A 24,379-nucleotide genomic window follows, 5' to 3' on the forward strand; every position below is an offset into this window, starting at 1 on the left:
AAAGAAGGAAAGAAGGAAGGAAAGAAAGAAAAAGAAAGGAAGTAAAGAAAGAAAAAGAAAGAAAGGAAGAAAGAAAGATAAGCAAGACAGAAAGACAAGAAAGGGTGGGAAGGAGGGAAAGGAAGAAAGCAAAACCCTTGTGACAAGTATGCCTAGTCAAGTAAAACAAATTCTCACCTTGGCCATGCCCCCAGATTTTGTATTGTTCAGCATTTTAGCCATCAGTTCTCTGACAGGGAGGGTAGCATTCTTCACCATGGGTCCTCTGGAATTCTGGTTTGTTATTGCATTGATCCAAACTCTTAATTTTATTTTTATAATCTTCTTGTTATAGAAATTGCTCTCCTGGTTCTGCTCACTTCCTTCTCCATCAGTTCAAACAAGTGTTCCCAGGTTTCTTTGAAACCCTCCCTTTCGTACATTCCCTTCATGTACCATAATCTGTTCACCATTTCCTAATTGATGGGCATTCCTTTAGGTTCTATGCCTTTGTCACTACAAAAATCTGATCCTATATTTTACATTAGGGGAAACCAAGGCCCAGAGAGGGGAATAACTTGATAAAGTCACACACATATTTTAAGACTCAGAACCCAGATTAAAACCCAAGGTTCCAGGGCTCTTTCCCAACTGCCTTGTAGCCATGATAGTGCCCGGGGTTATGGAATCTCCTTTCCTTGGCAGCTAGAGTGCTGGACCTCAAGTCCAGAAAATGTGGGTTCAAATCCTGCCTCAGTCACTTTCTAGCTTTATGACCCTGTACCAATAACTTTGCCTTTTTTGCCTCAGTTTCCCCAAAGTTGGGGATCATAACAGCACCTCCCTCCTAGAGTTGTTGTGAGGATCCAAATGAGATATTTGTAAAGTGGCTAGCACAGTGCCTGCCTGGCACATAGTAGGAGATGCTTTTTTCCTTCCTTGGAAGTCCCCACTGTTTGTCTCGACAGAGGGGCATCTCCCTCAGCGACTTTACCAGGCTCCTGACTCAGGGGCCGTTGAATAGAAAGGCCAAGGTGACCGCCATCGATGCTCGGCCCCCAGCACTCTGAATCACTCGCCGTGTGGCGGCCCTGTGGCTTTGCCCATGCCTGGTGTGGAATGTGGGGCCTGCCTGCTGCCTCCAAACACTTTCTTTCAGTTTTACTTTGACTGGCAGAGGGAGGGACGGACACGATGCTTTCTTCTCTCTCTCACACACATGATGCAGCATGTACTTGGGTTGGGCCCCATCAGCTCCCAGTTCACCATCTCTGCCTAAGCGCAGCTGACCTTCGGGGTTGATCCTGGGGAGTTTCGGGGCCCCCCACCCCATCTCCAGGCTGACCTGAGATAAGACCCTTCCTCGAGCTGACCTCAGAGGCTCCAGACTGCCCAGAAAGATGCCAGCCTCTGCTTTCAGGCCCCACAGGGATAGGATGCCTTGGTTGCTTCTGGTTCTTGCTGTCTTGGCTGAAATGGGTGAGTTCAGCTGAGGGGCGAGAGCTTCTGAAAAGGTCAAAGATAGGATTCTTCCTCTCATGGGGGCTTGGCCTTGGGGGAAGGGGATTCCAGAAAGCTTCCTGGAGGAGGCAGCATTAGATCTGGGCTTGGAAAATAGGAGAGGATGTGGGAAATAGGAGAAAATGGGAGAATAGGGAGAAGGCATTCCAGGCAGAGGGCACTGCTCGAGTAAAGGACCAGAGGGGGGAAAATTGCCCACAGATTTGGGAGCAATGGGTGGTTGTTCAGTTTGGCTTAAAAATACAATAATAGATACACAGCCTGAGACATAAAACTCAGCGGAGATTGCTTCCATGGCTAGGGAGTGGCAAGAGCCTGGGTATCTATTGAATTCTCTCCACTCCTACTCCGATGCACCCTATAATGCCTCTCCATATAGGAGAGGGAAGAAACACATGGAAGGTAAGATCTCGAGGGGCAGTTTTTACTATTTTTATTTTTAAATTTTTGGACATGTTATTTATTTAATTAATTTAGAATATTTTCCCATGGTTCCATGTTTCATGTTCTTTCCCTCCCCTCCTCTGATCCCCTCCTGTAGCCAATGAACAATTGCACTGGGTCTTACATATGTCATTGATCAAGACCTATTTCCATATTATTGATATTTGCACTAGGGTGACCATTTAGAGTCTACATCCTCTGGGGGCAGTTTTTTTTATATATATATTTTTTTATTTTTTTATTTTAAACCCTTAACTTCTCTGTGCATTGACTCTGACTCATAGGTGGAAGATGGGTAAGGGTAGGCAATGGGGGTCAAGTGACTTGCTCAGGGTCACACAGCTGGGAAGTGTCTGAGGCTGGATTTGAACCCAGGACCTCCTGTCTCTAGGCCTGGCTCCCAATCCACTGAGCTACCCAGCTGCCCCCTCTGGGGGCAGTTTTTAAAGGGCTTTGAATGCCAGGTTCAAGATTTTGGGACTTCATTCTAACTTGGCAAATGGCTTTGTTCATTAAAATCAACATAGAGCTGAAGAGGTATTTTGAGAGAGGGAAGGGACCCTAGAGACCACAGAGTCCAACTTTTTCATTTTACAGATGGGGAAACTGAGGTCCATGGGAAACAAGGGCAGAACTCAGCTTTCTGGGTAGACTTTTGCTGGGACTGGGATTTCTCAGGGATCTAACAGATAGTAAAAAAGAAAGCTGTGACCTACTGCTTGATTCAAGGGCAAAGAGTAGAGTCTAGAAAAAGGAGAAACTAAGGATTTTTCAGCCTTGCCCAATCTGGGGAAAAAAAGGCAATTCTGGTGTTTATTTTTAATTTTAAAAAATTTAAGGCAATTCTAAAGGCCCATCCGAGACTTTTTGACAGGTAGATTCCAGATTGGAGGAGAGGATTTCCAATGGCAAAAAGAACACTGGATTCAAATCCAGACTCTTTCACTTGGGCAAACAAGACTAAAGTGAGACCTTTGGCAAATCAATCCCCCCCATCACTGGGCCTCAGACTCCTCAACCCATTCCTGAACAGATTTGCCTTTGGAGTAGCAGTGTGGCATGATAGTTTGGGGACTGGTCCTTGGAGCCAGGAAGATCTGGATGCAAATCCTACCTTAGACACGAGTTGTGTGACCTTGGGTAAATCCCTTAAACTTGTTGGGCATCCATTTCCTCCTCTACAAAATTAGTGTGTATGTGTGTGGGGAGGTCAATTGAGTCGGATACTCTATGCAACACTGCCCGTCCCCTACTTCTGCCAAGAACAGTTGTTTTCTGAAACATCCTTTGGGAGTGCCCTTCCTGGGCTGGGGTCTACACCAGAGACTGATTTCTTAGTAACTCCAGCTTCTTAGGAAGGAGAGAGGAGGAGGGACCAGGGGTCAGACGGGTCCAGGAAGGGGATTTCTGGTCACACTTTGCTCAGCCTTCACTTGGGGCCCTGGTGCTTTGTGAAGGCGTTGGGGAGGGGGTTGGGCTCTTCAAGGAGGTCAAGGAAAGGCGGTTGCAAACAGGAAACAGGATGCTAAGGTGAGGGCTCTCAGGGGTGCTAACAAGCTCCCAGAGAAACATGAGAAACACAGAGCCTCTGGATGCTTGGCCTGATGGACAATCAAAGACAAGAGGAGGCATCAGGAATTATGGGCTCGATGAGCTTGGGAACTGGTCAACTTGGTCAACTTCCCATCAGAGCCTGGCACTTACGATGTGCTCCCACCTCCCCTTTTTGGGTTTATTTTACCCTCTTCAGGTCCTAGTTACACTAATCTCTCTATATCCATTCCATCTCTCACCTCCATACCTTTGAATAGCTGGTCTCCCATATTTGGAAGGCATTCTTTCCTCACCTCTGTATTTTTTTTTAAACCTTTGCCTTCTGTCTTAGTGTTAATTCTAAGAGAGAAGTGTGGCAAGAGCTGGACAATCTGGGTTAAGTGACTTGCCCAGGGTCACACTGCTGGGAAGTGTCCAAGATCAGATTCGAACCCAGGTCCTCCTGACTCCAGGTGTGGGGCTCAATCAAGCCACTGTGCTGCCTAGCTGCCCCTCACCTCTGGCTTATAGAAAGTCGTGCTTCTTTTAAAATAGTGGTTCCCAAACTTTTTTGGTCTATCGCCCCCTTTCCTGAAAAAATATTACTTAGCACCCCTGAAAATTAATTAAAAAAATTTTAATAGCAATTAATAGGAAAGCTAAATGCACCTGTGGCCATCACCGCCTCCCCTGGATCACTGCAGCACCCACCAGGAGGCGGTGGCACCCACTTTGGGAATCACTGTTTTAAAGCATGGCTCAGGTGGTTCTTTCAGTCTTGTCTAAGCTTTACAACAGTTTTGCACACAGTAGGTGTTTAATGTTCATTCATTGGAGTTGGAAGTTTACAAAGCACTTTTCTCACAATTGCCTTGTCAGATCAGTTAGTCAGTTGGTCAATATATATTTATTAAGCTCCTATTGTATACCGGGTATTGCGCTAAGCAAAACTGGAACACAAAGAGAGACAAAGAATGGTTCATGTCCTTAAGGAGCTCCTATTCTCATGGAGGAGATATCATACCAAAAGACATGTTTATACCAGTTAAACATAAATGAGCATAAATTCCAGGATACAGGTTGGTGTCTAAATGGAAGCTCATCTCAGAGCGGGACAGGTAGGTGGTGCGGTGAATAGAATTCCAGCCGTGGAGTTAGGAACACTCATCTTCATGAGTTCATATCCAATCACACGTTTGCTAGCTGTGAGACTTTGGGCAAGTCACTTAACCCCGTTTACCTCAGTTTCCTTATCTGTAAAATGAGCTGGAGAAGAAAGTGGTAAACCCACTCCAGATTTTTGTCAAGAAAATCCCCAAATGAGGTCACGAAAAGTCAGACACAACCAAACAACAAAAATATATGGGACGCCTAAATGGCACAGTGAAGAGACTAGCCCAGGAAGGAGATTTCTGGTCACACTTTGCTCAGCCTTCACTCGTGTCTTGGGATCCTGCTGCTATGTGGAGGCTTGAGGGATCTGGTTGGGCTCTTAAAGCTGGTCAAGGAAAATCAGTTGCAAAATAGGAAACAAGATGATATGGAGTCAGGAAGTCCTTAGTTTAAATCTGGTCTCAGACACTTCCTAGCTGCATCACTTAACCCTATTTGCCTCAGTTTCCTCATCTGTAAAATGAGCTGAAGAAGGAAGTGGCAAACCATTCCAGTATCTTTCCCATGAAAATCCCAAATGGGATCACAGAAAGTCAGATACAACTGGAAAAAAATGACTCAACAGCAACAAATCTCAAAGAGAAGATACTAGCAACTGAGGCAATCAGATAAAGTTTGCAGCTCAGTCTTTTTATTTTTATTTTTAAACCCTTAACTTCTGTGTATTGGCTCCTTGGTGGAAGAGTGGTAAGGGTGGGCAATGGGGGTCAAGTGACTTGCCCAGGGTCACACAGCTGGGAAGTATCTGAGGCTGGATTTGAACCTAGGACCTTCCATCTCTAGGCCTGACTCTCAATCCACCCAGCTACCCAGCTGCCCCCTGCAGCTCAGTCTTGAAGGAAGCAAGGGAAGTCAAGGGGCAAAGGTCCTTTTTTTGGGGGGAGTGGGGTAGGGGTTAGGCAATGGGGATTAAGTGACTTTCCCAGAGTCGCACAGCTAGGAAAGTATCTGAAGCCAGATTTGAACTCAGAACCTCCCATATCTAATATAGGTTTGTTATCCAAGCCTATTGAGCCAGCTAGCTAGCTGCCCTGTAGGTTCTTTGGGGGATGGCTTGAGTTGAAAATCCATTTTTTATTTTAATGTCTGCATTTCAACTCCTATATTAGTTTGTAAGGTTGATATTACAGTTTCATTCTACAGAACGCTAACCAGCTGACTCCTACTTTTTGAGGTGGACCAGTGTATCATGCTTATAAGTGCCTGAAATAAACAAAAACTTGTAAATTCTAGATCATGGAGTCAGTCAGGGGCTGGAGTATCCCGTCTGAGGAACAACAAGAACTTTAGAGTACTCAAAGGGCAAGGAAGACTGGAAAGGGGACAAGTTCTAAGGGGCTTTAAAAACCAAACAGAAGAGGGGCAGCTAGGTGGCAAAAGCTAGCAGACAATAGCTAACAGGGATGGACAGATCAAGGGAGAGAGTTTTTGAACATGAGGGAGACATTGGCAGGTTTGTAGGTAGTAGGCTAGGAGACACTGAAGATTAGTGATAGAGAGGGGATGACTGAAGTGACATTCTTCTGGAGGAAAGGGGATGGAATGGGAGGGACTTAGGTTTGTGAGAGGGCTTTGCCTTTGGCAAGGAGAAAAGCTACTATTTCATGTTAAGAAAGGGGCAAAGGGAAGGGGATATGACAAAATTGGGACACTAATGCATTGCTGGTGGAGTTGTAAACTGGTCCAACCATTCTGCAGGGCAATTTGGAACTATAGCCAAAGGGCTATAAAACTGTGATCTGATAATACCAGTACTGGATCTGTATCCCAAAGAGATCATTAAAAAAAGGAGAAAGGACCTACTTGTACACAATATTTAAAGAATTGGACGCTAAAGGGATGTCCATCAGTTGGGGAATGACTGAACAAATTGTGATATGTGATGGTGATGGAATACTATTGTGCTGTAAGGAATGATGAACAGGATGATTTCAGAAAGAGCTACAGCTGTGTGACTCTGGGCAAGTTACTTGACCCCCATCGCCTACCCTTACAACTCTTCTGCCTTGGAGCCAATACACAGTATTGACTCCAAGATGGAAGGTAAGAGTTTAAAAAAAAAGAAAGAAAGAAAGAGCTGGAAAGACCTCCATGAACTGATGCAGAGTGAAATAAGCAGAACCAGGAAAACACTGAACAGAATAACAGCAATACTGTAGAATGATCAACAGGGAAAGATTTAGCTACTCAACAATATAATGATCCAAGTCACTTAAACCCCATTGTCTAGCCCTTGCTGTTATTAAAATCAATATTTCATACTTTAAAAGTATTATTAAACCAACATTATTAAATATCAAACCAATATTTAGTACTGACTCCAAGAATGAAGGTAAGGGTTTAAAAAAAAGAAGAAGAAAGAAGTTAACTATTCTCTGAAACAGATGTGAGTAGGAAGTGCAATCCAGGCAGACAACTTGCACAAAGGTTTAGGGTGAGAGAGTAGGGGTAGGATAAGGGAATTGCACACCAATAAGGTCATTAGGCAGGGACCTAGTGTGCAGGACAGGGAGGAATGAGACAGGAGGGGAGGCTGGTGCCACACTGTGGAGGTTTTTAATGCCAAGCTGAAGAATCTATTTTATCATAGAGGTAATAGGGAGGTACAGATGGTTCTTGAACTTTTATAATCTCAGAGCTCTAGATGGAAGGGTCTTCAGAAACCACCTAGAGCAGTGATTCCCAAAGTGGGTGCTACCGCCCCCTGGTGGGTGCTGCAGTGATCCAGGATAGCGGTGATGGCCACACTTTTTTGGTATTACATTCTATTCTGAGCTCAATAGTTTCATAATTTCCAGGGGGCGCTAAATAATATTTTTTCTGGAAAGGGGGCGGTAGGCCAAAAAAGTTTGGGAACCACTGAGCTAGAGTAACTCTTATTTTACAGATAGGGAAACTGAGGCTCAGAGAGGTTAAATAACAGAGCCAATATAACATAGGGACTAAGTGTCGCTCTGGTCAGACCTGTGTTTTGGGCAAATTATTTTGACAGCACTGAGAGGAAAAGGAAGATGCTGGATAGAGGAAGATGAATTAGGAAACTTTTGGAATATTCAGGTGAGAGATGATGAGGAACTAAACTAGGTGGGTGGGTGGATGATGAGCCAAGAGAAAAGTATGTATGTAGTAGAAGAGGAAACAATGAAACTCAAGGCAGTTGGCTGGATGAGTGGGGCAAGGAAGAGGATGGTTCTGAGGTTGTGATCTTGGGTAGCGGAAAGGAAAATGGAGCCCTCAAGAGAAATAGGGAAGCATGGATAAGGCACACACGTGTGCGTATATATGTTTATGTGTATATATTTGTGTATCTGAGTGTTGGGATTGGTGGAGACGGAAGGGAAGAGAACAAGTCCTGCTTTTAAGGCACCCAAGTGGCGGCTCGTGATCCTGGATTGAAGAAAAAAGACATAGGGAGGGAGTTATCACAAAGAGCACCTCTTCCCTCAAAGTTGCTGTTTTGGGGAAAATAAGCTTTGGAATTTTGGGGAAATTAAGCTCTCCAGGTGTGCTCAGAGGACTAATGATTATTCTAGCTGGCATTTCTGCTGCTCTTTATGCATAGAAACTCACCGGAGTTTATCTTGTTATGACCCTGTAGAATAGGTAGTGTGGATTATCATATCCATTTCAAAGATGAGAAAACTGAGGTCCAGAGAGAAGAACTGACTTCACATAGCCACTAGGTGGAAGAGCCAGGTCTCCTGACTCCTAGCCCAGAGCGTTGTCCCAATTGGCTCCCCTGTGTCCAGTCTCTCTCGTTTCTGATACATCTTTCATAGGTTTGATGATGACACTTAATGTCTGTGTAACCTTGGACAATTTTTTTTATCTCCTGAGTCTCAGTTTCCTCCCTTGTAAAATGAAGGGGTTGGGTGAGATGTTCTCCAAGGTCCCTTCCAGCAATGTGTCACTTTGTTCTTTAAGACTTTTCAATGGTTCCCTAATGTTTTGCTGTTTTGTTGTTGTTGTCGTTGACATATCCAATTCTATGTGACCCCATTTGGGGATTTCTTGGCAGAGGTACTAGAGTACTTTGCCATTTCCTTCTCCAGTTCGTTTTTCAGAGGGGGAAACAGAGGCTAATGTGGTTAAGTGACTTACCCAAGGTCTTACAGCTAGTATTTGAACTCAAGAAGATGAGTCTTTCTGACTCCAAGTCAAGCACTCCATCCACTATGTCACCTAGCTGCAACTATTTCAGGCTGCCTCTCAGGTATCCTGTATCCTGAAAAGTGCTGAACCTGGAGGCCAGGAGGGCTAGAGTTCGAATCCCCTTTATGATACTTACTAATGGCATCGGAAATCATAGAGTCAGAGTTGGAAGGGACCTTGGAAGCCATTTAGTCCAACCCCCTCATTTTACAAATGAGGAAACTGATGCACAGAAAGTCATCCAGTGACTTGTCCAGGGGCACACAGAGGGTCAGTATCTGAGACAAGATTAGAAGAGCCAGTTTTTGAATTGAATTTGATTCAAACCTATGGTGTCCTAATTCCAAGTCCAAAGTCCTATCCTCTAGGCAACTTTGCTTCTTCAATTCTTCTAGCCTCCATTTTCTCATCTGAAAAATGGGCATAGTATTATATACAAAGTACTTCCCTTCCAGGATTGTGGTGATGTCTGAATGAAACCATGTATATTAAGTGTGTTGGGAACTTTAAAGAGCGCATATTGACATCAGCAATTAATTAAGGAAAAGAGGTAGGGCTCAAGATGGAAAATGCCATTCGCCACCATAGAAGGAAATAATGGAATCTGAACACAGCCTGAAGCATACCATTTTTCTCTTTATTTCCTTCATGATTTTTTGGAATTTGTAATACGTGTCGTCTTTCACAACAAGAAGAATACGAAAATATGCGTTGCATGATAGCACATGTAGAACATATCAGATTGCTTAGATCTTGGGGAGGGAGGCGGGAAGGAGGGAGAGAATTTCCATCAAAAAAAGTCAGAAAACAAATGTTAGAAATTGCTTCTGCATGTAAATGGGGAAACTATAATAAAATATGACTGAGAGGAGAAGAAAGGGAAAAAGATTAGTTTGGGGGACCTCTAGTATCTGTGATGTCAACACGGGGCATCCCAACCCCTAGAGAGAGGGGCTTGGGGGCATCAGAAATCAGGGGTCGTCTACGGGCCACCTGGGAGCTCAGGAAGGAATTCTTTTGTAGAGATGGGACTGGAATTCTTCTTAAGGATCCTCTCTCCCCCTTCTCCTCCTCCTAGCAGGAAGCCTCAAACCTCCCATTTACTGGATCCCTTCTCTCCTACTAAATGACTTAAAAAAACAAACAAACAAAAAAACCCTTTACCTTCTGTGATTCTAAGGCAGAAGAGCAGTAACAGCTAGGCAATGGGAGGTAAGTGACTTGACCAGGGTCACACAGATAGGAAACATCTGAGCTTAGGACCTCTTATCTCTAGATCTGGCTCTCCTGGAAAGACCTATGTGAACGGATGCAGAGTGAAATAAGCAGAACCAGGAAATCATTATGCACAGTATAATGCAATATTGTGGGACGTTCAAGTGTGACAGGCTTTGCTACCAACAGCAATACAATGACCCAGGACAATTCTGAGGGACTTATGAAAAAGAATGCTATCCACCTCCAGATAAAGAACTATGGGAGTAGAAATGCAAATGAAAGCACATTATTTATCACTTGTTTATTTGGGTTTATGATTTGGGGTTTTGGTTCTATAAGATTATTCACTTACAAAATTGAATAGTATGGAAATGTGTTTACGTGATAATACACGAATAACCCAGTTTGAATGGCTTGTCAGCTCTGGGAGAGAGGAGGGAAGAAGGGAGGGAGATAGTATGGATCAGATGACTTTGGAAAACTTATGTGGAAATTTGTTATTAAAATAGATGTGGCTCTGAATCCACTGAGTCACCAAGCTGCCACCCTGCACTAAATGACTCAACCTTGGGCTTTTCCAACACAGGTGAGGCGTGCAAAGACGAGGAGTGCTGTTTTCAAAAGCTGCCCTCCTGGGAAGGAGGCTCAGGTACCTTCATGTTTACAAAGTTCTTTATTTGTATTATCTCTTTTGCTTCTTATAATATGCCTATGAAATATGTAGCTTGGGCATTAGTTGACCTAGTTGAGATGCTTGGGTAAAAATGTGCTTGTTTGTAAATGTTTAACAATCAGTTCTCTGGGTGGGAATGGGAGCATATACAGAACATACTTTTAAGTTTAATCTGCATTATTAACATTTCTCCATAACTTTCTTTTTTCAAAAAATCCTTACCTTAGAATTGATACTAAGTATTGGTTCCAAGACAGAAGAGTAGGAAGGGCTCAACAATAAGGGTTAAGTGACTTGCCCAGGGACACACAGCTAGGAAATGTCTCAAGCCATATTTGAACCTCCCAACTCTAGACCTGGCTCTCTCCACTGAACCATCTAGTTGTCCCTTCTCCATAACTTTTTTAAGTGTGTACAATCAATAAAACAACAATTCAAGCCTGATTTGTAAGGGATAAATGCTCACCCTGAGATATGGACCCATAGATTCTGGAGAGCCAATTCAAACTAATTCCAGCACATCCTTGTGCTTAGGGCGCTGCAGGTGTGGCAACAAGTCAAATCAATTCACATACCGCTTTCCTTAAACATACAAGATGACAGCTGGACACTATTAATTATCCATCCATGAAGTGTAATACTTGAATTGCTCACCAGGTGGCACACTTTTTCAGCCACTCCTCCCCAGTCAGCTCTCTGGTACATGTATAGTAGTCTCCCGAAAGTCTGCAGTACCCTCTCCAGTCAACAGAGGGTGCTCAGTGTACAAATACTTAAACACTTCCCAACTTCTGTTTATGGTGTCAAGTAGTTTTACAGTTAGCAATTTAAATCCATGCTTTCTGGAGAAAGAAGATGCTAGCCAGAGAGACCAGGAAAGACTTTGGGGAGGAGGCAGGGGACCGCACAGTGGATAGAGTTCCAGACTTGGAGACGGGAGGATCTGGGTTCAAATTTGTTCTTAGATACTTCCTAGCTGTGTGACCCTGGGTAAGTCACTTAACCTCCACTGCCTAGCCCTTACCGCTTTTTTGTCTTAGAATTAATACTTAGTATTACCAGTAATAGTATCAGGTAGGTAAGAGGATAGAACTGAGTCCATAATCTTACAAAACACTTTGCAAACATGTTTACAAAGTTGCAAAGCATTTTATAAGTATTATCTCACGTGTTCTTTATAATATTCCTATGAAATATGTAGCTAAGGCATTAGAGTGACAACTAGTTGTCCTGCATGAGATGCTTGGTAAGGGTTTTAAAAGGGGAGAAAAAAAGGAGGCAGCAATGAATGAAACCTTGAAGGAAAAAAAATAATTCTAAGAATTCGAAAGGGTAGCCAAGTGGTACAGAGGATAAAAAGCACTCGATCAGACCTGAGTTCAACTCTAGCTTTAGATAGTTACTGGTTGTGTGACTTAGGTAAAGTCATTTAATCTTGGTCTCCCTCAATTTATTCAACTATAAAATAGGGATAATAATAGTATCCAGCTTCCTAACTATTATTAGCAAATTACCAAATGATAATATTTATAAACTATTTAGCACATAGTTGTTCAGTCATTTTTCAGTCACTCTTCATGACTCCATTTGAGGTTTTCTTGGCAAGAGATACTGGAGTGGTTTGCTATTTCCTTCTCTAGCTTATTTGACAGATGAAGAAAGAACCAGCTGGGTGGTTTAGTGGATTGAGAGCCAGGCCTAGAGATGGGAGGGCCTAGGTTCAAATCTGGCCTCAGACACTCCCCAGCCGTGTGACTGGGCAAGTCACTTAGCTCTCATTGCCTAGTCCTTACCACTCTTCTGCCTTGGAGCCAATACACAGTATTGATACCAAGATGGAAGGTAAGGGAGAAAGAAAGAAAGAAAGAAAGAAAGAAAGAAAGAAAGAAAGAAAGAAAGAAAGAAAGAAAGAAAGAAAGAAAGAAAGAAAGAAAGAAAGAAAGGAAGGAAGAAAGGAAGAAAGGAAGAGAGAGAGAAAGAAAGAAAGAAAGAAAAAGAAAGGAAGGAAGGAAGGAAGAAAGGAAGAAAGGAAGGAAGGAAGGAAGAATGGAAGAAAGAAAGTAAGGAAGGAAGGGAGAGAGAAAGAAAAAGAGAGAGAGAGAAAGAAAGAAGAGAGAAAGAAAGAGAGAGAGGAGAGAAAGACAGAAAGAAAGAAACTAAATTGAACAGTTAAATGACTTGGCCAGCATCACATGGATAGTGTCTGTGGCCAGATTTGAACTTGGGAAGATGTCTTCCTGACTCCAGGACTGACATTCTATCCATCGCACCACCTGCTCGCTTCCCTCCTTCCACAGTGAGAATGAAGTACATTCTAGAGAGGTTGGAAGTGGCTTGCAAAGGTTGTCGAATGTCAAACTGACAAGTTGACTGATCTGATTGATCTCTTCTAGACTTTGTTTTAAGGTCTCCCCTAGCTGACAGTCAATGGACCTGGGCTTCTTGTGGTCTTTTTCAGGCTCAGTAGTAGAAACTCCAAGGGAACTATGTTGTTACAGGATCTTCCCAAGTGGCTATGAGTGTTCTTGGCAATATGATGGTGACCCCACTGATGTCACCCACTTCCTTTGGTGCTGGTAAGTAGAATGCTCCAGAGGTTCACCTTCTCCTGTGCCTCCCAGTGGCAAAGAAAATGGGAGAACCATTAAGTCCCAACCATCGATAAATCAGAGGGATCCTGGCTCAAAACTCAACTCCTAAAACAGAGATTCTGAAAGTTTCCTTGTGTCATGGATCCCTTTGGTCTACAGAGGACTCTTTAGAATAATGTTTTTTGATTTCGTTTCTTAAATAATATTGGGTTGTATCTCTCTATCTCATCCATCCTGGAGATTCTGGGGTCATCTGGATCCCCTTATTGGTGGGCACAGTCTTTGGTTTGCTTTGTTTCTGACTTGGGCCAATTAGCTTCTTTTTAGGCAGACTATTCTCCCCACTCCCTCATTCCTAGATGTTCACCATATTGATTCAGGACTTAGTCTGGGCAGCCCTACCAAAGCTCAGAACACCTAAACCAGTGATTCCCAAAGTGGGCGCCACCGCCCCCTGGTGGGTGCTGCAGCGATCCAGGGAGGCAGTGATGGCCACACTTTTTTGTATTACATTCTATTCTAAGTTCAATAAATAGTTTCATAATTTCCAGGGGGCACTAAGTAATATTTTTTTCTGGAAAGGGGGCGGTAGGCCAAGAAAGTCTGGGAAACACTGACCTCAACCACTGAACTCAAGCAATCTTCCATATTTGGCATCATGGCCATGTACCATCATGCCATCTAGAACAATATGCTCAAATATATGATTACAAAGGAAAACAATTAGATTGAAATATAAATTATCGAGATATTTATTTTTTTAAGTTGATGGAACCGGGGTTAAGAACCAATAAAGGAAGCTGTAAAAGATTGACTTTAACAGTTCCAGCCCTCCTGTCTGCATCTCCTTAATGATAATAATAAAGTGAGATTCATTGCAAATCTCATTGTGAAAAATATTTCCAAGTTAAGTTTGAGTAAAATAGTATTCATTATAAGGAAGGTCCTTGTAGTTGAGTCCTTTCCTCTTCCTGAGCCTCAGTTTCTCTATCACTAAAATTTCCAGGTTGGATTACATCAGGATTCTTCACCTTTTTTTTGTGCCTGGCAAAACCTAATGACTCCTTCTCAGATTAATTTTGTTGCCTACATATAATAGGAAATGCTAAATTTTAGAGATAGTGGTGGTAGATAGAGTGGCAGGCCTGAAGTCAGGAAGATTTATCTTCCTGGGTTCAAATATAGCCTCAGATGTTTACTTGCTGTGTGATCCTGGGCAAATCACTTAACCCTGTTTGCCTCAGTTTCTTTATCCGTCAAATGAGCTGGAGAAGGAAAGGGCAAACCACTATGGTATCTCTGCCAAGAAAACTTTAAACGGGGTTGCAAAGAGTGGGACATAACTGAACGACGACAGAGGATAAATTATTAGGGACAACTGGGTGGCTCAGTGAATAGAGAGCCAGGCCTAGAGATGGGAAATCATGGATTCAAATCTGGCCTCGGACACTTCCTAGCTATGTGACCCTGGGCAAGTCATTTAACCCCTATTGCCTAGCCCTTATCACTCTTCTGCCTTAGAACTGATATTCAGTATGATAGACAGAAGGTAAGGGTGGTAAGAAAAATTCAGGACAGACTTTGAAGTTTAATCTACATTATAATAATAATAATAATAATAACCATTATTATTATTATTATTAAACCCTTACCTTCCATCTTGGAGTCAATACTGTGTATAGGCTCCAAGGCAGAAGAGTGGTAAGGGCTAGGCAATGGGGGTCAAGTGACTTGCCCAGGGTCACACAGCTGGGAAGTGTCTGAGGCCCGATTTGAATTCAGGACCTCCTGTCTCTAGGCCTGGCTCTCCATCCCCTGAGCCACCCAGCTGCCCCCTTTAATCTACATTATTAACATTTTCTCCATTACTTTCCTAAATGTAGACAATCAACAAAGTAATAAATGAAATGAAAAATCAAATTTAAGAAATCCATCCTTGATTTGTAGTGTCTGGTGATGTCTGAGGTGTCAGTGCTCACCCTGAATAAGTCACTTTGAAGCTCTACGAGCCCAGAGCTAGTTTGGGCGCTCTCTGCTGGGGCACCCCAAGCGAGTGGTTAAAATGAGCTCCATGTTGTTGGTGGATTGGTGCTATCCATGTGCTGACCCTTTATGTCAACTGTCACATGGACTGTATACTCAGGTGGCCCAGAATGACCATCATGTAGTCTCTTCCCTCTCTTGGGAGCAACTGGACATGGGCCAATCTCAGGGAGCTCCAGAGCCCCTCTAGTCTCAAGGTACTCTCCAGGGATTACAGTTTGTGACCAAAGACTTCTCTCTCCTCTTGAGCTTTAGAAATGGGGATTGTTGCTATTTTGAAGCAGGAAAGGCCAACCGAGTCAGTTTTACTGACCAAGCTAAGGTGCACACCGTAGAGAATGTCACATTCTCGGTGGAGTCTCGAGTCGGAAATTGGACCACAACGTCCCCGAATATCACCCTGGTGCTCTACTGGGCCTGTAAGTAAATCTGGAGGCTTTCTATTTCCTTCACAAGTTGTGTATTTATGTCTGCCTTGGGAGTAAATGTCTTGGATCTACCCAACCCTGGAGATCCTCCAGGGGAAGCTTCATGGCCATTTTTCTAGAGTCCTAGTGAGAGGACTCTTTCTTGAAGCATGGATTGAAGCAGATGGTCTTGGGGTCCCTTCTAAGTCTAAGAACTGCAGCCTCATAAGTAGGATTTAGAGTGGAAAGGATCTCGGGGCTCACTGAGATTAACCCCCTCTTAAAGAAAAGGAGGGGGCAGCTGGGTGGCTCAGTGGATGGAGAGCCAGACCCAGAGACAGGAGGTCCTGGGTTCAAATCTGGCCTCAGACACTTCCTAGCTGTGGGCAAGTCACTTAACCCCCATTGCCTAGCTCTTACTGCTCTTCTGCCTTGGAACCAGTGCACAGTATTGATTCTAAGGTGGAAGGTAAGGGTTTAAAAACTAATAATAATGAAGAAAAAGAAACCAGAAGCAAGGACTTGTCCAAGGTAGTAAATAATAGAGCTTGTATTTGAACCTAAGCTGCTTGACTAAATCGAATACCCTTCCAACTACGCAACAGAGATTCTGTGCTTTTACAGATCCCTTGTCCAGTCCCCCTTGGGCCATACAATAGTTTCCCTTCTTAAAGGGAGAGGGTCAGTCGAGGAGGACAATTCGAGGACCTGAGGTGTAGACGAGCTATAGCGCCAGTTGAGTGCACAGTCAGGAGGCAGAAACCATGGCAACAGTGAGGACAGGCTCTGAAAACAAGGGAATTTTGAAAGTGAGTCAACAGCTGACTCAGACAGGAAGCATCTTGTGTGATGGCTCAGTGATTGCCTTTCCATGGTCTGGTCACCTAAGGATTTCCTTTGGGGGAGGGAGGAGCAGCAACACATGGAATAAGCTAGGTTGTTCGGTCAGCTCCGGCACGTCTGACTCTTTAGGACCCAATCTGGGTTTTTCTTGGCAAAGATACTGGACTGGGGACAGCTAGGTGGCACGGTAGATGGAGTTCCAGGCCTGGAGTCTGGAGGGACTGGGTATACATCTGGCATCCGACACTGCCTAGCTGTGGGACCCTAGGCAAGTCCCTTGACCCCGATTGCCTAGCCCTTACCAATATTCTGTCATAGAACTGATACTAAGACAGAAGGTAAGGGTTAAAAAAAAGACACTGGAGTGGTTTGCCATTTCCTTCCCTAGCTCATTTTTCAGATGAGGAAACTGAGGCAAACAGAGTTAATCAACTTGCCTAGGGTCACACAACTATTAAGTTCCTGAGGTTAAATTTGAAATCAGGTCTTCCTGATTCTAGGCCTGGCATTCTAACCATTGTGCCAACCATTCTAACCAAGCTGCCAAGCTTGAAACTGGCTGGAGCAGCTAGTGAGGGGAAGAGATGAGGGCAGGTTGTGCCAATGTGTCTTAGTGAAATGTTCAGACTCTTTGGGTCCCTTCTCTTCAATCCTTTAAATTGTATGAGCATTCTATTTTAGGGCCATTAAGTCAGGCCATTTCACATGATTATGCCTGTGATTTCAGTCAAATTTGACCCTCCAAATGAAGAGATGACTGTCTCCAAGATCCAGGACCAATTCTTGATAAAATGGGAGATCCCTGAAGGGCAAAACGAGGCAATAGTTGAATATCGTTACAGGACGTGGAATGGAACCTGGGAACAGGTGAGCCTGGCCCGCTTCAGGAGCAAGATCTTCTGTGGCAGTAACTAGAGAGAGACTCGTTAATCCCAAAGGATGAGTGGCCTCCAGGGTAGCTATCTTCGGCCCCCTGGTGAAATGGAAAGGACCTAGGATGGGAGTTATGAGATGAGAGTTTGGATCCTACTCAACCACAACTTCGCTGTGGGCTCTTGGGCAAATATTTTCCCTGCTTTAGGTCTCAGTTTCCCTATTGGCAAAATTAGGGGGTTGGATCCCTCCCAGCCCTGACACTCTCTGTTCTAAGCTCCCTCCCAGCTCTGACAGTCTGTTCTAAGCTCCCTCCCAGCTCTGACATTCTCTGTTCTAAGCTCACTCCCAGCTCTGACACTCTCTGTTCTAAGCTCCCTCCCAGCTCTGACATTCTCTGTTCTAAGGTCTCTCCCAGCTCTGACATTCTCTGTTCTAAGCTCCCTCCCAGCTCTGACATTCTCTGTTCTAAGCTCCCTCCCAGCTCTGACAGTCTGTTCTAAGCTCCCTCCCAGCTCTGACATTCTCTATTCTAAGGGTCCTCCCAGTTCTGACATTCTAGAGACACAAAGGCAAAAGTTAAACAGTCCTTGCCTTCAGGAGCATATTGTTCCGTAAGGGGAAACGATATCCACAGATAAATAAATACAAAATATATGTAGAGAGAATAAAAAGTATCTGATTAGATCTGTGATGGGACCAGCTCTAACAACTGAAGAAATCAGGAAAGTCTTCCCGGAGGAGATGATACCTGAGTTGTGCTTATTGTTTAAAAAACAAACAAACAAAAACCACACACACACATCTACTGTCAGTTCAATAACAGCTTGAAATTAATTTCTATTTTATTAATCACAAAAGTATCTCTATATATATTCAAAAAGAATAGGTACACAAGGATTTGTTATTCAGTCTATAGAAGGTATATTTGCTTATTTATTATGCTGTTAAACCACATAAGAAGTTTATGGGGGCCAAAATACAGAGCAGGCTGCCTTGGCTGGGGTACGTGTGAATGTGAGGAGCCCCTCTAATAACTCTGTAAGTCCCCTAGAGGTCTCCAGCCCACAGACTGGGAGTCACTGATGTATTTCAACTTTCTCATCTCAGTTTTACACCGGGACTGGGGCAGCTAGGTGGCTCTGGAGAAAGAGAGCCAAGTCTGGAGACAGGAGGTCCTGGATTCAAATCTGACCTCAAACACTTCCTAGCTTGTGACCCTGGGCAAGTCACTTAACTCCAATTGCCTAGCTTGTACTGCTCTTCTGTCTTGGACCAGATACTTAGATTCCAAGACAGACAGTAAGGCTTTGAAAAAAATTTACATGGGGGCAAACTGAGGCCAAGAGAGGGGAAGCAAATAGCTCAACACAGGTACATAGTGGAGCCTTGAACTCAGGTTCTGTGACATCAGATTCAGGATGCCATTCCCTACTGCTTATAGTTGCATAATCAATAGTGTCAAAAAATAAGTCACAAGTCAACATGTGGATATGGATAAATTATTGAATTTAGACTAGAAATCCTGGATCCAAATTCAGTCTCTGACATTTGCTGGCTTGGTCACTCTGAATATGTTATTTAAACTTAATTTATGGTGGGTCACGCTAGGCATTATTTTGTAAACTATTGATGGATTATGATCTGTGTGAAGGGGCCTCCCACACTGGAAGTTGCCCATGAGGACCTCTGGACAGATCATTTCTAAGATAATGCCACTTGCTAGGTCAAAAGCTGTTTTGACAGAAACTTTGAGCATCCCTTTCTCTGCTCTCTTTGTTCCAAGGTGACTTTGCTACCCCACAATGCTAATGATAAACACTATCTCTTTCCAGGGAGATTGTGGAGCCCAGGAGAACTCTGATTTTGGTAAGAACAGAGGAGCCACACTTCCATGGCCCTACTGGGGAAATAGAGCCATTCTCCCTAGCAATTGCTTGATGAATACACATTGTCCAGTAGGAGGCAACACAGGAGAACAGTATATTGGAAATAGTCCTTCACTGGGAGACAGGAGTCCTGGGTTCTGGTTCCAGACTTCCCATTAGTTACTCTGTGACCCAGGCAAATCTCCTGACCTCTCTGGGGTTCTCAATTTTACTGTCTGTAGAGAGAGGAGGTTGGATTAGATCTCTGAAGTCCCTGCCATCTGCAATAAATGTATTCTCTATTTGAAAGTCTTGGTCTAGATCTATATTCTAAGGTACCTCTCAGCTTTGGTATTCTCTGTTCTAAAGACTCTTTCAATACAGACATTCTGGGTTCTAAGGGTTCCCAGGGTACAAGGGTCTCTGTGCTCTCACCCACCCCAAGCTCTAACATTGTTTTAAAGTTTCTCCCATTCTGACATTCCATTTTTTTAAAAATTTTAATTAATTAATTAAGAATATTTTCCCATGGTTCCATGATTCATATTCTTTGTCTCCCCTCCTCCCACCCCCTCCCATAGCCAATGAGCAGTTCCACTGAGTTTTTCATGTGCCATTTATCAAGACCTATTTCTATAGTATTAATATTTGCACTAGGGTGTTAGTTTAGAGTCTACAACTCCAATCATATCCCCATCAACCCATGTGATCAAGCAGTTGTTTTTCTTCTGTGTTTCTGCTCCCACAGTTCTTTCTCTGGATGTGGATAGTGTTCTTTCTCATAAGTCCCTCAGAAATTCCTGGATCGTTGCATTGCTGCTAGTAGAAAAGTCCATTACATTCGATTATACCACAGTATATCAGTCTCTGAGTACAGTGTTCTCCTGGTTCTGTTCCTTTCGCTCTGCATCAGTTCTTGGAGGTCTTTCCAGTTCACATGGAATTCCTCCAGTTTATTATTCCTTTCAGCACAATAGTATTCCATCACCAACAGATACCACAATTTGTTCAGCCATTCCCCAACTGATGGAAACCCCCTTATTTTCCAATTTTTTTTGCCACCACAAAGAGTACAGCTATACATATTTTTGTACAAGTCTTTTTCCTTATTATCTCTTTGGGGTATAAACTCAGCAGTGGCACTGACATTCCATTTTTTTTTAACATTTATTAATATTCATTTTTAACATGGTTACATGATTCATGCGCCTACTTTCCCCTTCACCCCCGGCACCCCCCCCCCATGACATTCCATTTTTAAAGATCCTCCCAGCTTGGATATTCTCTGTTCTAGAGGCCCTCCCAGCTCTGACATTCTATGTTCTAAAGATCCTTCCAGCTCTGATATTCTGGGTTCTAAGGGTCCTCCCAGCTTGAACATTCCATTTTTATTTTTTATTTATTTCATTTTAAAATTAATTAATTAATTTAGAGTATCTTCCTGTGGTTACATCACTCATGATCTTTTTCACCCCTCTTCCCTCCCCCTCCTGGAGCTGACAAGCAATTCCACTGTGTATCATTGTTCAAAACCTATTTCCATATTATTCTTATTTGCAATAAAGTGGTCTTTTAAAGCCAGAACTCCAATCAAGGATATTCCATTTTTAAAGATCCTTCCAGCTCTGACATTCTGGGTTCTAAGGGTCCTCCCAGCTTGGACATTCCATTTCTAAAGATCCTCCCAGCTTTGATATTCTCTGTTCTAAGAGTCCTTCTAGCTCTGATATTCCATGTTCTAAGGATCCTTCCAGCTCCGACATTCTGTGTTCTAAAGACCTTCCTAGCTCTGACACTCTATGCTCTAAGGATCCACCCCACTGTGCAATCATCTGTTGCAGGATCAGGAATTTAGAACAAGAAGAGACCTTAGATGCTATCTCCTCTATCTCCACTCATTGCACGGATGAGAATACTGGTCTCCAGTGAGATCAAGTGCCTTTCTGGGTCACATAGGTAGCTAGCAGTAGAGCCAGGGGCTGAATCAAGGTCTTCTACCTTCAAGTCCAATGCTATGTTCACCCACCATTTACACTTAGAAGGAATAATGGGCCAGAGGCAGAACTGATAAGGAGAGGCATGAAGAAGATAGACTTGGCTGGAGCAGGGCCATATGGGGAGGTGAAGGAGAGGTCCCGTACTGTGTAACCCCAGCTAACAAGCCCTATGATGCTTGGTCATTCCTTAGAGAACTGCAGCCTTCAGTTCAAGGCACCTGTTGCTTATGAAATCCAGCTCCGGCGCCATAAAAGAGCCTCCCCGACTAGTCAGTGGAGTGATTGGAGCAAGTCCATTTGCATTCCTGCTGGTAAGTGGGCAGCCTCCATTCTTCCCCTCCACCCAGCCTAGCCCCAACATTCATGGTTCTAGAGCACCTGCTAGCTGATGTTCTATGTCCTAACCTCCGTTCCAGCTCTGATATCCTGGGTTCTAAGTACCTTCCCAGTCCCTGATATTCTATGTTGTAAGCTCCCTTCCAGTGCTAACGTTCTCCAAGGGACCTTCTATTTTCTTTTAAACCCTTACTTTCTGTCTTAGAATTCAAACTAAGTATTGGTCTCAGGGCAGAAAAGCAATAAAGGCCAGGGACACACAACTAGGAAGTATCTGAAATTAGATTTGAACCCAAGACCTCCTATCTCCAGATCTGGCTCTATCCTCTGAGTCACCTAGCTGCCACCACAAGTAGCTCTTGTTTTAGCTCTTCTGAATGTCCTACTCTTCCAATGTATCTACATCTTTCATTATAAAGTTTTTTCTGAGGGCTTCTTAACCCATTAGTTTGGTTTTTTAACCCTTACCTTCCATGTTAGAATCAATACTATGTATTGTTCCAAGATAGAAAAGTGGTAAGGGCTAGACAATTGTGGTTAAGTGACTTGCACAGGGTCACACAGCTAGAAAGTGACTGAGGCCAGGACTTCCTGTCTCTATGTCTCTGTCCACTGTGCTTCTCCCTAGGACCCTTCAATTTCTAATAAAATTTAATTTAAAACTAATAAATGATTTGATGGATAAACTGTATTCCTCTCTTTACAGAAATTCCAGAGCTGAATTACACAGTGGGAAAACTCAATAACGATGGAAAGAGGGACCTGATCTTTGACTGGGAGGTACTTTTGTAAATGTTAGTGGAGGTGCCACTGACATTCAATGGGGAAAGCACTAATGTGGAAGACAATAAGCCCGAGTTCTTGGTCCTCCTTCTAAATCGCTGATCACTTAGAAGCTTGGACACAGCCCTTCTCTTTGGATGTCAGTTTACCCACTTATCAAAGGGAGACGACACTCTCTGCTTGGTTCCCTTCCTACAGATGCTTGAGGATGAGTAGAATATGGACAAAGAATCTCTCTGAGATCTATCATTTGTCCTATAAGAATGTGAGGGATCATCATGGTTAAATCCTGCATTCCAAGATGTATTTGTATTTATTTAACTATGTTTAACTGGAGGGCAGCCAGGTGGCTCAGTGGATAGAGTACTGAAAATGGAGTCAGGAAGACCAGAGTTCAAATTTGGCCTCAGATACTTACTAGCTGCATGACCCTGGGCAAATCACTTAACTCTATTGGCCTCAGTTTCCTCATCTGTCAAATGAGTTGGAGAAGGAAATGGCAAACAAAGTATCTATCCAAGAAAATCCCAAATAGGGTCAGGAAGAGCAGGACAAGACTGAAAACACCTGAACAACAATTTAACGTTAACAACAATATTCCAGACTATGCATGAGTTCCCATGAAAGGAAGGGAGAGGATGAGTTAGTTTCTCCTGGGGCTTCTTAGGTGTGCTTTCCCTTTCCTAATGATTTGCATCAAGTTTCCAAATGAACTCACTCTAAAGCCAGGCTGTCCCTTTCACTCCTGAGCAGCCCAGGCAAGTGAGGCAGCCCCAGAACTGCATGGAGGAAGTGAGTTTCAGCCTTGTTCTTCAGATGCTCTCCTGCACCTGCAAACCAAAGTCTAAGAAGAAAATGAGTCTGGAGAAAGTGATCCAAATTTCTGGGGCAGAATACAATGTCACCATTCGAACCCAAGGCACCTTGGGGCCCCAGCTAAACAGGACATTCCATATTCCTGCTGATCCCAACTCAGGTATGTGCATATGGGTGTGGGTATGTCTCTCTGTGACCACACTGGAGAGAGAACAACCAAGCAGAAGAAGGGAAAGCTGGCAAAAGGAATTTAGGGCTGGGAGGACTGTAGGACATAGAGTTTCAGGGCAGAGAGATACCTTAGAAGTTAGGGGTGGGGGGCAACTGAGTGGTTCAGTAGATTGAGAGCCAGGCCTAGAGATGGGAGGTCCTAGGTTCAAATCTGACCTCACACTCCCCAGCTGTGTGACCCTGGGTAAGTCACTTGACCCCCACTGTCTAGCCCTTACCACTCTTCTGCCTTGGAGCCAATACACAGTATTGACTCCAAGATGGAAGGTAAGGGTTTAAAAAAAAAAGTTAGAGGGGAAGGGGCCATCTGGGTGACTCAGGGGATGGAGGTCTTGGGTTCAAATCTAGTCTCAGGCACTTCCTAGCTGTATAACCCTGGGTAAGTCACTTAACCCCCATTTCCTAGCCCTTAGTGCTCTTCTGCCTTGGAACCAATACATAGTATTGATTCTAAGATGGAAGATAAGGATTTTTTTTTAAGAAGAAGGAAATATAGGAACGGGAAGGGAATGAATGTTTGTTAAGCCTAACTATGTTAAATATGCTAAGTGCTTACAGATATTATCTCATTTGATCCTCATAACAACCTAAGAGCTAGCTGCTATTACTATCCCTATTTTAGAGTTGAACAAACTGAGGCAAGTAAAGGATAACTGACTTCTCCAGGGTCACATAGCTAGGAAATGTCTGAGGTTGGATTAGAACTCAGATCTTCCTAACTCTGGGCCCAGTGCTCTATCCATTGTATTACCTAGTTGGGAGGAATTTTAGAACAAAGATTTCAGAACTGGGAAGAACCTTAGAACCCTAGATCATAGATAGAATTAGAAAGACTTTAGAACACAGAATGTCAGAGTTGGGTAGACCTTTAGAACAGAAAACCTCAGAGCTGGGAAGG

The 24,379-nt window shown here is 43.5% G+C and overlaps 1 protein-coding gene across 1 annotated transcript in view; it reads left to right on the plus strand.

Annotated features, from left to right (window-relative positions):
* The first annotated feature begins 1,415 nt into the window (after positions 1 to 1,415).
* Positions 1,416 to 24,379, plus strand: part of IL12RB1 (interleukin 12 receptor subunit beta 1) — a 38,802-nt gene continuing 15,838 nt past the window's right edge. Inside the window, exons 1-9 of the mRNA XM_044685357.1 lie at positions 1,416 to 1,458; positions 10,607 to 10,669; positions 13,152 to 13,269; positions 15,577 to 15,746; positions 17,305 to 17,444; positions 19,286 to 19,319; positions 21,507 to 21,626; positions 22,358 to 22,431; positions 23,188 to 23,410. Of these exons, the coding sequence (XP_044541292.1) occupies positions 1,416 to 1,458; positions 10,607 to 10,669; positions 13,152 to 13,269; positions 15,577 to 15,746; positions 17,305 to 17,444; positions 19,286 to 19,319; positions 21,507 to 21,626; positions 22,358 to 22,431; positions 23,188 to 23,410 (985 nt within the window). The remainder of the gene's footprint in view (positions 1,459 to 10,606; positions 10,670 to 13,151; positions 13,270 to 15,576; positions 15,747 to 17,304; positions 17,445 to 19,285; positions 19,320 to 21,506; positions 21,627 to 22,357; positions 22,432 to 23,187; positions 23,411 to 24,379) is intronic.

This window comes from Gracilinanus agilis, chromosome 1 (assembly GCF_016433145.1).
Source record: "Gracilinanus agilis isolate LMUSP501 chromosome 1, AgileGrace, whole genome shotgun sequence".
NCBI lineage: Eukaryota > Metazoa > Chordata > Mammalia > Didelphimorphia > Didelphidae > Gracilinanus > Gracilinanus agilis.